This window comes from Pseudonaja textilis, chromosome 5 (genome assembly GCF_049901715.1).
Source record: "Pseudonaja textilis isolate UNSWEBS1 chromosome 5, rPseTex1.2, whole genome shotgun sequence".
Lineage (NCBI taxonomy): Eukaryota > Metazoa > Chordata > Lepidosauria > Squamata > Elapidae > Pseudonaja > Pseudonaja textilis.
This window is the reverse complement of record NC_141994.1, coordinates 26,759,564-26,773,246: the sequence shown is the minus strand read 5'-3', so window position 1 is coordinate 26,773,246 and position 13,683 is coordinate 26,759,564. Positions and strand designations below refer to the sequence as shown.

General features: G+C 42.5%; 1 protein-coding gene across 2 annotated transcripts in view; it reads right to left on the bottom strand.

Annotated features, from left to right (window-relative positions):
• TM7SF3 (transmembrane 7 superfamily member 3) overlaps positions 1-13,683 on the bottom strand; it is a 28,304-nt gene that overhangs the window by 13,396 nt on the left and 1,225 nt on the right. Inside the window, exons 2-4 of one of the 2 annotated variants that reach the window (XM_026700872.2) lie at positions 5,657-5,814; positions 5,397-5,547; positions 2,323-2,443 (exon numbers count right to left, since the gene is read on the bottom strand). In XM_026700872.2, coding sequence (XP_026556657.1) covers positions 2,323-2,443; positions 5,397-5,547; positions 5,657-5,814 — 430 coding nt within the window. The remainder of the gene's footprint in view (positions 1-2,322; positions 2,444-5,396; positions 5,548-5,656; positions 5,815-13,683) is intronic. The other variant, XM_026700878.2, reaches the window with a different exon arrangement.

The following is a 13,683-nucleotide window of genomic DNA, read 5'->3' as shown; positions in this document are numbered from 1 at the left end:
TCAGCAGGTGATGGCAACGGGATAACTTTCCTTGAACTCAAAATACTCAGCAGAGTCAAACCTGGTTAGAACTTGGACAAGAGATCATGAGAAAACACCAGTGGGTGGACTAGATAGTAAAAAAAAAATCATAGAAAAAGACAATGGCAAACCACTTCTGAACCACTACAAACCATGAGAGAGAGACAGAAATGTCCATGAATTATCATGTGCTACTTCAATTTGTAGGCCAATTTTTAACCACGTTGTAATACAAGCACAGCAACTCTCAAGTAGCAAACCTAAGCCTCAAAAGTGCTGAGAAGCGTAATTCAGCCACGCTTGGAAAACCACCTTGGATAATTGAGCTGTAAGTTGCTGCTACGCCTTGTGTAATGAAGTTGTGTATTGATGCTACAGGCATAGTAAAATTAACTGGGAAATAATGATTCTTTCTGGTTTAATGGTGGCAAATCTTTTCAATAGTTGAAGGAGGAGTGCTGAGAAGAGCAACAAAGATGATTAGGGGATTGGGAGCTAAGAAACATGGGAAGAATAGTTGCAGGAATTGGGTATGTTTAGTCTAATGAAAAGAAAGACTAGGTGTGACATGATAGCAGTCTTCCAATATTTCAGGGGCTGCCCCAAAGAAGAGGGAGTCAAGCTATTCTCCAAAGCACCCGAAGGCAGGACAAGCAAAGGGTGGAAGCTCATCAAGGAGAAGCAACCTAGGAGAAATTTCCTGACAGTGAGGACAATTAACAGCCTGCCTCCAGAAGTTGTGTGTGCTCCATCACTGGAGGCTTTTAAGAAGAGACTGGACAACGCTTTGTCTGAAATGCTATAGGGTTTCCTGCTTGAGGAGGAGGTTGGACTAGAAGACCTCCAAGGCCCCTTCCAACTCTGTTATTCTGTTAATAAGGAAGATTTCATCTGAGGAATAGCCCCACCCAATTTCAGCTAAATTGCAAATCCTTTTTTAAACAACTTTTAACTTTGGACTGTGTGGACATCTATGTCAATATTTAACCTCTCTCTCTCTGCCTCTTTCTCTCTCTGTCTGTCTGTCTCTGCCTCTCTCTGTCTCTCCCTTGTCTCTGTGTCTCTCTGTTTATCTCTCTCTCTCTCTCTCTCTCTCTCTCTCTCTCCACCCTTTGGAGATAGCTTACTCCCAGATATCCAGATTCTGTTTCCTTACTTCATTTTTGAAGAATTGTAAAATCGGAGCTCGGCCAAACGGCATTTAGGAATAAGTAAAATCTCGCTGTCCCTAACAGTGGCCTACCAGATTGGTTACTATAACTGCATTAATCGATGCAGTTAATCTTGGGAGGTTAATATTTTAAGCTGCTTATTCTCCAGAAATGAAGGGGCATCTGAGCTTAATAATAAATAAATAAATATTCCTAGAAGTGGTTCAAAAGCCAGGAACTCTTGTCACCGCCATTAAGGTTCTTTGCAACCGAGATAAATAAACTCTTCTTTTAGTAGTTTGTTCCAGTGTAAAACCATTATAAAATATTCACATTTGGCCAATTTCTCTTTGATCGTTTTTTGGGGGGACAATTATTTCTGAAAACCTATCTTCTTTTCTGTCCTTCCTTCAATCAATAGATATTTATCTATTTAAACAGACCTATATAGCATTTTCTAACTCAAGACACATCTCCCAACATTGCTCCTTCAATGTTCCAGGTTTTACAATGAAATGGAACAAAACTCACTTAACCAATGTCTCAATTAGCAACAGGAATTTGGGGTTCAGATGTGGTCGTAAGTTGAGGAGTACCTGTATTTGGTTAAGGAATAATTTTAGCACCAGAAAACCTGGGCCATCTATTAGCCCTCAGGTGGAGAGTCAACAGCTGCCAGGTCTGGTTGTGACTGATGAGGAAGAAGAGGAACAGCTGGGTCCAGTGCCTGACACGTGGATGCGCAGAAGGCAGAGGAGAGGAGAGCAGTGGAAATCTATGGGCCGGTCCTTGGGACAGAAGACCCACCGCTGCTAGCGAGGCCCCACTTTAGCTCTGGGGATAAAAGGCAAGGGGTAGAGATGAATAGATGTGGCAGACAACTATTAATTTCCCTGCCAGATGGACTTGTTAGCCTGCGGTGAGAGAGAAACTTTTTGCCGGGGTTGCCGGGACTCCTAATAAAGGAATCTTTTAAGTTCACTTCAGAGGGTTTGTCTTGTTTGGAGAGCTGGGTCAGAAAAAACAGCGTTTTGTTAACTTTTCTTGCTTCCTAGCTATAAAAATCTACCAGGGTCTTAAGAAGGACCTCACCCATCATCCACAATCTTCCTCTGACATCTGTTTCTTTCACCTAAGAACAACCACCTACCTTGCGTACCCCAGATTTGCTGGAGCAAATATAATGTGAGTATCAGCCAGGTTATAGTCTAGATACAGGTTGGGGTCCATTTCCAAATCAAATTCCAAGTTGCATCCACCAGGTATTGGATCTAGGCAGAATTATAAATAAATAAAATCAAGAAACAGGAGTAAGGAATGGTAGGACAGATCTGGAAAATGAAACCACATTTTGTCCACTGCTTTCGATAATAAGATGGTGTGCAAGTGAGTTGCATTCAGCCCAGGCTGAACATAATATACAGCCGTGGATACAGGTGAACAGCTGTGAATTGGACAGATATATACAGGTAATCCTTCAGCTACAATTATCCATTTAGTGACCGTTCAAAGTTACAGTGTCATTGAAAAAAAGTGATTTATGACTGTTTTTCACACAGTTGTAGCATCCCCATGGTCACATGATGAAAATTCAGACACTTGGCAACTGACTCATATTCATGGCGGCTGCAGCGTCCTGCAGTTATGTGATCAAAATTTGGACGCTGGTGTTGTGGTCCGCCGGCAGCCTGCAGAGACGGCAGCAGAGTCGGACAGTGGGGAGGAACATGGGCCAGTCCGGGAGTCTGGGGAGGACTCGGACGAGGGTCCTGCGTCCGATACAGAGATGGGGCCAGGGCCATCTGGGAGTTATGTAGTGATTCCGGAGCCTTCAGAATCTGACACCAGCAAGGCAGGACACCAGCAAGGAACAAGGGGAGCCTGTTCCCAGTGCGTGCATGCGTAGAGCTGCCAGAAGTCAAGAACAGTTAAGACAAAAGGGGCGACTCGGGAGTAACGCTTGGAGGTGATTGCCCCTCCCCTAAGGTATAAAGGAAGTGCAAAGGGACGGGAGCCTTTGCAGGAACAACTTTGTTCTTTCTGTTCGGATTAAACCTTAAAGCTCTGTGTGGACTTTGTTGGTTGGTTTTTTATAGTTAATTTGTCACTTTAGTTTTTGGCAGCAATTCAAAGGAGATAAAGGTGGGTGCTTATCTCGAGGGACTGTTTGGGACTCATTATGGGCTGGGAATGAATAAAATTCCCAGCCGTTGAAATAAAAAGAGGGTTGTTTGAACTAAGCATGTGCTTAATTATGGTCTCAGGATGCCGTGGTCAGAACAGCTTGGCAACTGACTCATATTTATGATGGTTGCAGTATTCCAGGGTCATGTGTTCACCTTTTGCGACCTTCTGACAAGCGAAGTCAGTGGGGAAGCCAGATTCACTTAGCAAACGGGTTACCAACTTAGCAACTGCAATGGTTCACTTAACAACGGTGGCAAGAACAGTCGTAAGATGGGACAAAATGCACTTAACAGCTGTCTTGCTTGGCAAGATAAATTTTGGGCTCAACTGTGATAGGTAGGTAGGTAGGTTGATAGATAATAGGTGATAGATAAATGAATGATAGATAGATAAAAGATAGATACTGTAAATCGGGTGTCAAACTTGATTTCATTGTGTTCTGACCCAAACCTTGTTCCAAGTAAACAAACACCAGAGATAAAAGCAAAACCTTTTAATGCTTCTCTGCAAATTTTGTTAATTCATGGTTAAAAGACTATTAAAACTAATTGTCTCTGATAAGAACGAGCCTTGCCAAGGTTGTACAAGGCTGCCAAAAGCACTAGATTAAGTTGCCAAGAAATATTCCAAACAAAAAGTCTCCAACACAAACCAAGATAGTCCGAACTTCCACAAGGCTTGAAGTGCAAGAACTTCTTTGCTTCTTGCAAAGAACTCTGGTTTCTCAGCTGGCTCTTATCCCTTAAGGAAGGGGCCATTACCTTGAAGCCTTACTCCTGAGTCGCCTATACTGCTGCAGCTGCTCTTTCCTTTGAGCAGCCCTGAGTGTACGTGCACTGGGCACAGGCTCCTCGGGGGCCTCTTCCTCACTGCTGCCAGCCTCCACAATCTCCAAAGGCAGCATTCCACTCCCTGGTGGTCCTGGCCCCATCCCTTCATCACACGCAGGCTCCTCATCTGAGTCCTCGCTCTCTGAGACCTCAGCCGTCTGCACCTGCTGCTGGCGAACCACAACACATTGAGGGCTGCATCAGGGTTGTGTTTGACCTTGGGGGGAGGTGGGCGTGGCCAGGGTAGGCATGGCCAACTCAACATCACTTGTGTTGGGGGCACCTATGGCAGCCCAAGTGCTCTGCCAGTGAAAACAGAGCTCAGGAGCTCCTTTTTGTCTGGCAGAGTGTTGCAGGAGGCCATCGCAGCCGAAAATGGAGTTTGGGAGGGCCGCTCCATTTTCAGTGGCAGAGGCACCTTGGGCTGGTCCTTTGCTGTTTCCAGGGCAGCTCCACAGGCCAGATCTAAGTATCCTGTGGTCTGCATCCAGCCTGCAGGCCTTGAGTTTGTTACCCCTGCTGTAGGAGAGAGAGAGAGAGAGAGAGAGAGAGAGAGAGAGGGAGAGAGAGAGAGAGAGAGAATGGGTAGACTGATAAATAGATATAGGCAGAAACGATAGAAGACTGACAGGTATAGGCAGACACAGATAGAGATGACAGATAATCTTACATAGACAGACAGAACTATCATGCTGTCAACTCCTAAAATATTCCTATGCCTGTTTTAGTAGTTGCCATAAAAAGGGGGGAAAGCAAAAGTACAATCCAGTTCTTTATCTTTAAAAGATTATAACTAAAATATCAGAGCTTTTGCCCACGAATATATTTAATTGGAGAACGAGATTGATGACACCCAGCCCGTAAACCTGCTCCATTGAAGAATCTGGTTGATGAGACACCCAGGGGTTAGGGGGGGAACAGGGTCACAGGGGACTGTAAATTACGTATGCCAGAGTTGGCTTCATGTAGGTTAATGCCAGTATGTTGCTCCTAATAAATCTTTTGAGTTTTTTTGAAGTTTGGCTCAAGAATCATGATTTAATTAGGGCGATTGCTGGAATCCTGACACATGCTGTGATGGCCACAATCATTCTGATGCTGAATCTTAGCCTCTCTAGTGGTCCTCTAAATATTTGATACCATAATGATGGCTGAAGCTATATGCCATTTGGTCCGAACCTTAGGTCCCAGCAACGGCTAAACTTACCTTTTTCAGTGTAGGATAAAGAAACTGCTGTGCTCAGCACCTGATTCGCATCTATTGCTCGCAAATACCACGTGCATACCGTCTGCTCAGTTCGAAGCACTGAAACTAAGCCTCTGTCTACTCCAGTTCCCGAGTTGCTAGGAGAAGGTTCCTAAGAAGGGAAAGAAAATCATTGTTCCTTTTCCAGAAACAAAAAATTTTCAATTTCAATTTTCTTTTCTGGGTCTACACGAGTGTTAGAAAATGGGACTTGAAATAACCTGCTCAAAGGAGATGGTCACATTTTGGTGGTGGGCGTGGATCTGAAATAGGACGAGCGTCACATTGCCAGCAATGTTCCTCAAGACGGCTTCAGCTGGGACACTTTCATTCAACAAGAAATTCTTGAACTTCCCCAAGGAAAACTCAAGGAGAAGGTCTGGTGAAAAAGTGGGAAAGAGGCTCTTTAAAAAAAACCAGTTTATTTATATATTTTCACATTACATACATACATAAGTGCTTAATGAACAGTGTATTGCCTGGTTCAGTTTATTTTTATACAATAATACTCTTCCCATTCCTAATTTCTACCTCTACTGTCCAACCCAGAGATGGGCTGCTGCCGGTTCACACTGGTTCGCATGAACTGGTTGTTAAGATTCTGCACAGTGCGGTGAACTGGCAAATCCCACCCCTGGCTGGCCCTGCCCCCACTCATTTTTCAGCCTGTTTCTTGGGCATTTGGGGAGCCAAAAATGACCCCCAAAACATCCTGAAAACAGCCAAAAAAATGGCCGAAAAACTGGCAGGGGCGAGGCCAGCCGGTGGTTGGATTAGTCACAACCAGCTGAATCCTACCTCTGCCTTTGAGGTGAGTGGCCAGGACGCTGGCTGGGTGAATTAAGTGACATCACCCACCCAGGCACATGACCAATTTACCCAGCCAGAGAACCGGTTGTTAAGTTATTCCAATCTCACCACTGTTCCAACCATTTATAAAGTAAATCCCATGTTTGAAAATACTCTGTGTCTTCTTTTTCTTTTCTTTTCAATTTCGATCTATCCATTTCTACACAATCTCAATTTTTTAAAAAAAATTACATCACCTTCTTTGGATGTTTCCTAATTTTTCCAAGTGTTCGTACACAATTCTTGCTGCTGTCAAAGCATGCAATATTAAATATAGGTTCCCTTTATCATGCTTTTCAGGTATTATGCCTGGCAAAAAATATTTCTGGCTTACAATCTATGTGTCGTTTTAACATTTTTCTCCAACCGGGTATGCATTTTGTCCAATATTTATTTGCCTTTTCACACGTCCACCACATATGATAATATGCCCCAGGTGTCTGGTTACATTTCCAACATTTGGCAGACACAGAGGAAAAAGAGGCTCTAGGGGAACAAACACACCTTCTATAAATGCACAGGTGTTCTCAATTTACAACCACAATTTGACCCCCAAATTCTTATTGCTAAGGGAAACATTTCTTAAGTGAGTTTTGCCACATTTTACGAAGTTTCTTGCCTCAGTTGTTAAGTGAATCATTGCCACGGGTCAGTTAGTAATATAGTTGTCAATGGCTTTCCCCACTGACTTAGCTCGTCCAAAAGTCACAAAAGGGAACACAGCAATGGTCATAATTATGAACCCGTGGCCAAGCATCTGAATTTTGATCATGGGAAAACTGCAAAGGTCATAACTGTGAAAAACGGTCCTAAGTCACTTTTATTGACTGCCATTGTAACTTGGTCACTCAATGGACTGTTGTAAGTCAAGGACTACCTCTGTGTTCAAATCTGGAGAGACAAATTCATGTAACCTCTCTGAAATAGCAAGCTATGTAACATAACAACGCCCTGCCCTAAGTCAAGCGGTTGAGAAACTTGCTAAGCATCGAGATAAGCTTTTGATGGATAGCTTCATCTAGAGTTAATTCAATATATCTCAGGGCCTGCCACAAAGAAGAGGGAGTCAAGCTATTCTCCAAAGCCCCTAAAGGCAGGAGAAGAAGCAACAGATGGAAAGTAATCAAGGGGAGAAGCAACCTGGAATTAAGGAGAAACTTCCTAAAAGCGAGGACAATTAACTAGTGGAAGAGCTTGTCTCCAGAAGTTGTGACTTGGAACATCATTGGAAGTTTTTAAGAAGAGACTGGACAACCATTTGTCTCAAAAAAAAAAAAAACAATTACTGCGAACCTGCCTTTCACTGAGGACCTGTATCCTGCATGAGTCAAAAAGAGGGCTGTGAAAATACCTACCGACCCCTCACATCCTGGACATAAACTGGTTCAGCTCCTACCCTCAAAACAACACTATAGAGCCCTGCACACCAGAACAACTAAATACAAGGGGAATTTTCTCCCCGAATGCCATCACTCTGCTAAACAACTAATTCCCTCAACACTGTCCAACTATTTACAAAGTCTGCACTACTATTACTATTAACCTTCTCATCACTCCTTATCACCCGTCCCCTCCCACTTGTGACTATATGACTGTAACTTTGTCTCTTGTATCCTAACGATTTATATGGACTGTTTCCTAATATGATTTGATTGCTTATTGTACCCTGTGACTATTATTAAGTGTTGATTCTTGACTCTTGATGCTCTTTTAGGTATACTGAGAGCATTTGCACCAAGACAAATTTCTTGTGTGTCCAATCACACTTGGCCAATAAAGAATTCTATTCTGTTCTATTCTATTCCATATTTTCTATTCCATTCTACTCTATTCTATTTCCATTCCATATATTCTATTCTATTCTATTCTATTCTATTCTATTCTATTCTATTCTATTCTATTCTATTCTATTCTATTCTATTCTATTCTATTCTATTCTATTCTATTCCATTCCATTCCATTCCATTCCATGTTCTCTATTCTATTCTATTCTGTTCTGTTCTGTTCTGTTCTGTTCTATTCTATTCTATTCTACTCTATTCTATGTTCTGTATTCTCTAATCTACTCTACTACTCTATATTCTGTATTCTCTTCTACTCTACTCTACTCTAATGTACTCTACTTTACTCAATACAGTAAAGGAGATTGCAGCATTCTTGCAACGAGGGCGGAACCCACCTTAGTAATAAAACTAAGCTGTCTCTGACAGCGCAAACACTAGACGTGCAACTGACAGAGCAACGGGTCAGTTTGGGTGGACAACTGATTCATGTCCTGTGTACACAAGTCCTATTGACAGAGGTCACAGGTGATGTATGTGAAGAGGAGGAGTGAGAGCTTCTGAACTAACTCGCCGATCCTCCTCCTGTCCAATTTGGAGGATAGAGGAATGTTTCTGCAGTCTGATTAACTTGCCAACCAGCTACATTTAATTACACTGATAAAATAGATTTTACCCCTCCTCGGTAATTACGGCTGAAGGCAAAACCAATTAGACTGGAGAACGTGAGAAAAGCCAAGCAGAAGAAAATAGCAACTCAAGAGAACAAGGAGAGGAAAAATTCACCCACACATTCAATTTCGGGTTTGTGCCATCAGCTAAATCCAGCTACTCCTTGACTTAGGCCACAGTGCAGCCCCAACATTGACATTGCTAAGTGAGACGTTTGCTAAATGGTCCCGTTTTACGACTGTTCTCGCCCCAGTTGTTAAGCCAATCACTGCAATTGTTAAGCTAGCCACCCAGTTGGTAAGCCAATCTGGCTTCCCCACCGACAGAAGGTCACAAAAAGGGGATCATGAGACCCCAAAGGAGCTGCAGCTGTCATAAATATGAACCAGTTGCTTGCCAAGCGTCTCAAATTTCGATCACGTGACTGTGTTGATGCTACGACGGTCTTTAAGTGTGAAGAAATGGCCACAAGCCCCTTTTTTCAGCGCCGTTGTAACTTTGAATGGTCATTCAATGAACTGTTGTAAGTCAAGGACTACCTGTATACTACAATAGTGCCACTTTGGCTGGGTGAGCATACTGGCATTAAGTAGTCTATGCCTGTGATGGCGAACCTACAATGGCAAACGGTAGGGGTTGACTCAGAAATATGTATTGTATCTATATATATAAAAGTGAAATACCCCTCACGTATCATCACAAAACCTCAAGAACTATAAAGCCTACAAACTTGAAATTTGGCCCGTAGGTTCCTCTTGGCTTCTAGGTGCTCGCTAAGAAAGGTGTGATGACCCAGAGTATATCAGAAATATAACAAAACCCAAAACATAACTAAAAGGCCTTCAACTTGGCTTCACTGTTTAATTGTTCACAGTGGAGGAGTAAACTATTTTCAAAATAACATTTCAAAGGAATGAAACACAGTTCAAATTCAAAGAGCCAATAACGAAGCAAAAACCAAAAACAAACCGCATTGAATAAAGTTCCATGACAGACCAGGATACATAATTGCCAATTTCAGGAAGATAACCAGGGACAGTCCGTTGGAAGAACGCCAACCAAGATAAACCTTCTTTAGGAATAAAACACTAATTTGACTCCAGCACCTGTTAGCAGGAAGGTCCAAACTCTTATGCAGATCTCACACGTGCAACCCATGAAGATGATCATGGCCCCCTCCTCCTGAGTAAACCACGTTTTACCCTGATCCTCTCCTCCCTGCATGCCCTAGGATGGATAGGGGATGGACCTGGGTCCTTCTCTGACTGCTCAGAGTCAGTCTCCACCAGGGGCATGACAAAAGGATTTTTTGAAATTAACCATCAGAGCATTTCGAGTATTTACTATATTATTATTATCACGTTCTGATGCTAAGGAGTTCTACCCCACTTCCCCACCTGAAAAGAAATCTCTTCCAATTGCAAAACCCAAACAGGAGAGGAGGTTCAGTTTCACAGCTGCACCAAGCAGCTTTAGTACAGAACAGTTGAGCTAAGCCACGCCCAGGCTCCTTGCTGTCTCCTTCTTGCTCACACAGCAAATACTGTTTATTTCCTCTCTTTTTTTTGGTAAAAAGTTTTTTATTTTTTCACATTTCTAAAACATCTTTTTTGTGAACAGCATGATTCCAGGTTTTCACATTTTCATACAAACACGACCTTAGTTACATATTCATCTTTCATCTTTAATTCCATATCCTATCATTACGTTACATATTTTCTGTAAATTTTCTCAAATACTTTTCTCAAACTTATTTTGTATATTTTCTATTCATTTCCTGACCTAATTCTTTTAACTTTAAATAATTCCAATATCTTCATGTTCATTGAACTTTACACTTTTACCTGTCAGGTTTTCAATTGCATCGCATATTCTTAAATCATCATTTCAAAAATTCCATCCCAATTCAAACAATTCCAAAGATTTCCCTCACAATTACCCATTTGAGTGGACCACCCCTTTACCTTATACATCATTTAGTTTAACTCCTCTTTAATTCCCAATAATAATTTGACTTTTTAATTATCACTTTAAAAATTAAAAACAATAATCTCCTAACAACCACGTTAGCACATATGCATTTTAGGCCAGGTTCCTCATGGCACTTTCCCCTTCAGTTACAATATTGTTTCAGTTTCCAAACAGCCCTCAACTCTCTCACACAATGACAGGATGCTAGCCAGATGAATACCAATGGATGCTGGTAGACAGAGGCAGAATTTTTTCTCCCCTTATTTTCCACCCCAAAAACTTGCCCAACCACATAGTTTCATAGCGAAGCACGGGGATCCAGCTAGTTTTGAATACTTTGATTGAACTTTGGATGAGATACCGACAGCTTCTATGCCAGAGACAAAATTCCTTGTGGGTCCAATCACATTCGGCCAATGAAGACTACCCCTAACATTCCTTAGAATGGCTCTTCAAATGTACCCTGCTTTTCACAGCGCATCATGTGCCAAAGATGCGCAATTCAGCAGGGAAAGCCAGGAAGATGGGCCGAACTAAATATTGGAACAGATAATTAAATTGCGGGCTGAGAAACATCTCATACTCCTCCACGACCCACCCACTCCTTCCACAAAGAAGAATGTACTTGTTCATTTGGCTGAGAGAGGGAGGAACATGTGTTACCAAAGCACATGACTCAAACTACAAGGGGCACATGATAAATTCTTTCATGGCCTGCAAGTCCTATGACTGCTTCGTTTCCTGTGGAAAGCAAACTCATTTGTAAAGGCGGGCACTACTCATCCTTTCATCTTGGCCAGAACTATTATTATTTTAGCCCTTTGTCATTTAAACAATGACACACCCAACACCTCACACAACTGTCTGCTGCTTCCATCTTGTGGCAGAAAGTTTTATTGCCCCCCCCACTCCTTCCCTCTCTCCTAAACAGGGGGTCCTTGACTTACGACCGCAATGGAGCATGACATGCTTCTTGTTAAGTCAGCGTTTGTTAAGCGAGTTTTGCCCTTTTTAACAACCTTTCTCGCCCGCCGTTAAGTGAGTGAATCCCTGCGGTTGATAAGATGGTAACCCTGGTTGTTAAGTGAGTCTGCCTTCCCTATTGCCTGTCTGAAGGTTGCCAAAGGAAATCACGTGACCTCGGGACGCAAATCTGAATCCGTTGGCAAATGTCCAAATTTTGTTCCAATGGCCGTGTGTAAAATTGGTCAAAAATCATTTTTTTCCAGTGTCGTCGTAACTTTGAAACGGTCCCTAAATGAACCATTGCAAGTCAAGGACTCCCTCTTATCAGGGATGATGAAATGTTTAAGCCTAGTCACAGCATGTTTTCCCTTCTACACTCTGCCTCCTTTGTCAAGGCGTTCCCAACCACAAACACATATTCAAGGCTAGCTGGGCCTCTGGCTAGCTGGGCCTCTGTTGCCAACCCCGCAACATTTAATGAATTGAGTTGGATCCCCACTCAATCACATTATCCCTGGAACAGATCCTCCTGAAGCCCAGGCGGGTAGATTCAAAGCATGACTACAGCCCCAAGTCAACACACAAGCTCTTCGATGTTTGCTCTCTTCCACATCGGTCTCCTGAAATTTGAAAGCATCAAGGTGAAAAACAGGAAAAAAAACAACTACGAGGGGCCCTTGGTGCTCTCTGAGCTTGGTGGTTTTCTTGAAGATGTTTCGTTATTAGCACTGATGATGTTACATAGTTGGGTGGTGAAATGTCTGCAGGAAAACCACCAAGCTCAGGGAGCACCAAGGACTCCTCATTTCAATCCTGAACTACAGATATTCTCCTTTATTGGTACTGATGTTGTTCCCTAGCTGGGTCATGAAATGTCTGCAAGGAAACCACCAAGCTCAAAGAGCACCAGGGACCCCACAGTTCAAATCTCTGAGCAGGTGGGATCCTATTTATCTCCCCTCCCCTCCAACACAGATGAGGTTCCCTAGTTGGGTCATAAAACGTCTGCAAGAACACAACCAAGCTCAAAGACCACGAAGGACCCCACAGTTGTCATCCTCTTCCTCCTCTGTAAATCCCACTCCCTTTAGCACTGATGAGGTTACCTAGTTGGGTCATGAAACACCTGCAAGAACACAACCAAGCTCAAAGACCACGAAGGACCCCACAGTTGTCATCCTCTTCCTCCTCTGTAAATCCCACTCCCTTTAGCACTGATGAGGTTACCTAGTTGGGTCATGAAACATCTGCAGGAAAACAAAAAAGCTCAGACAGCAACAAGGACCCCACAGTTCAACCCTGAGCTACTGCTACCTAGTTGGGTCATGAAACTTGTGCAAGAAAACCACCAAGCTCAGAGAGCACCAAGGACCCCACAGTTCTCCTCCTTCTCCCCCTCCTGCTCCTGCTCCTCCTTCTTGGAAACCCCTCTTCCTTCTAACACTGATGATGTTCCCTAGTTGGGTCATGAAACTTGTGCAAGAAAACCACCCAGCTCAGAGAGCACCAAGAACCTCCTCACATTTTAACCCTGAACTACAAACATTTATATTTATATTTATATATATACATATATAAAGGGGCATGCATAAGCGCACAATTGTGCCTACTGTCCCTGTCCTATTGTCCCTATTTATTAGTTGCCATTTCTTGTATTTAAATTTATGTTTATTCTTGTTTCTGTTGTATTTGAAGCTTTTGACAAATAAAATAAAATAAAATTATGTATGTATGTATGTATGTATGTATGTATGTATGTATGTATGTGAATCTTTGGTTATTCAGGTTTTCTCCCGTGTACAATTGGAAGTATTTTGGCAACATTTTGACAAAATACTTCCAATTTTACATGGGAGAAAACCCAAATTACCAAAGATCTACATACAAATACCCGCGAAAACCTCAGAAAACAAATATGTATGTATGTATGTATGTATGTATGTATGTATGGTATTCAGCTTTGTTCGGGTATTTTCCCATGTCCTTATAGTTGTGCTTTTAAAGTTGTA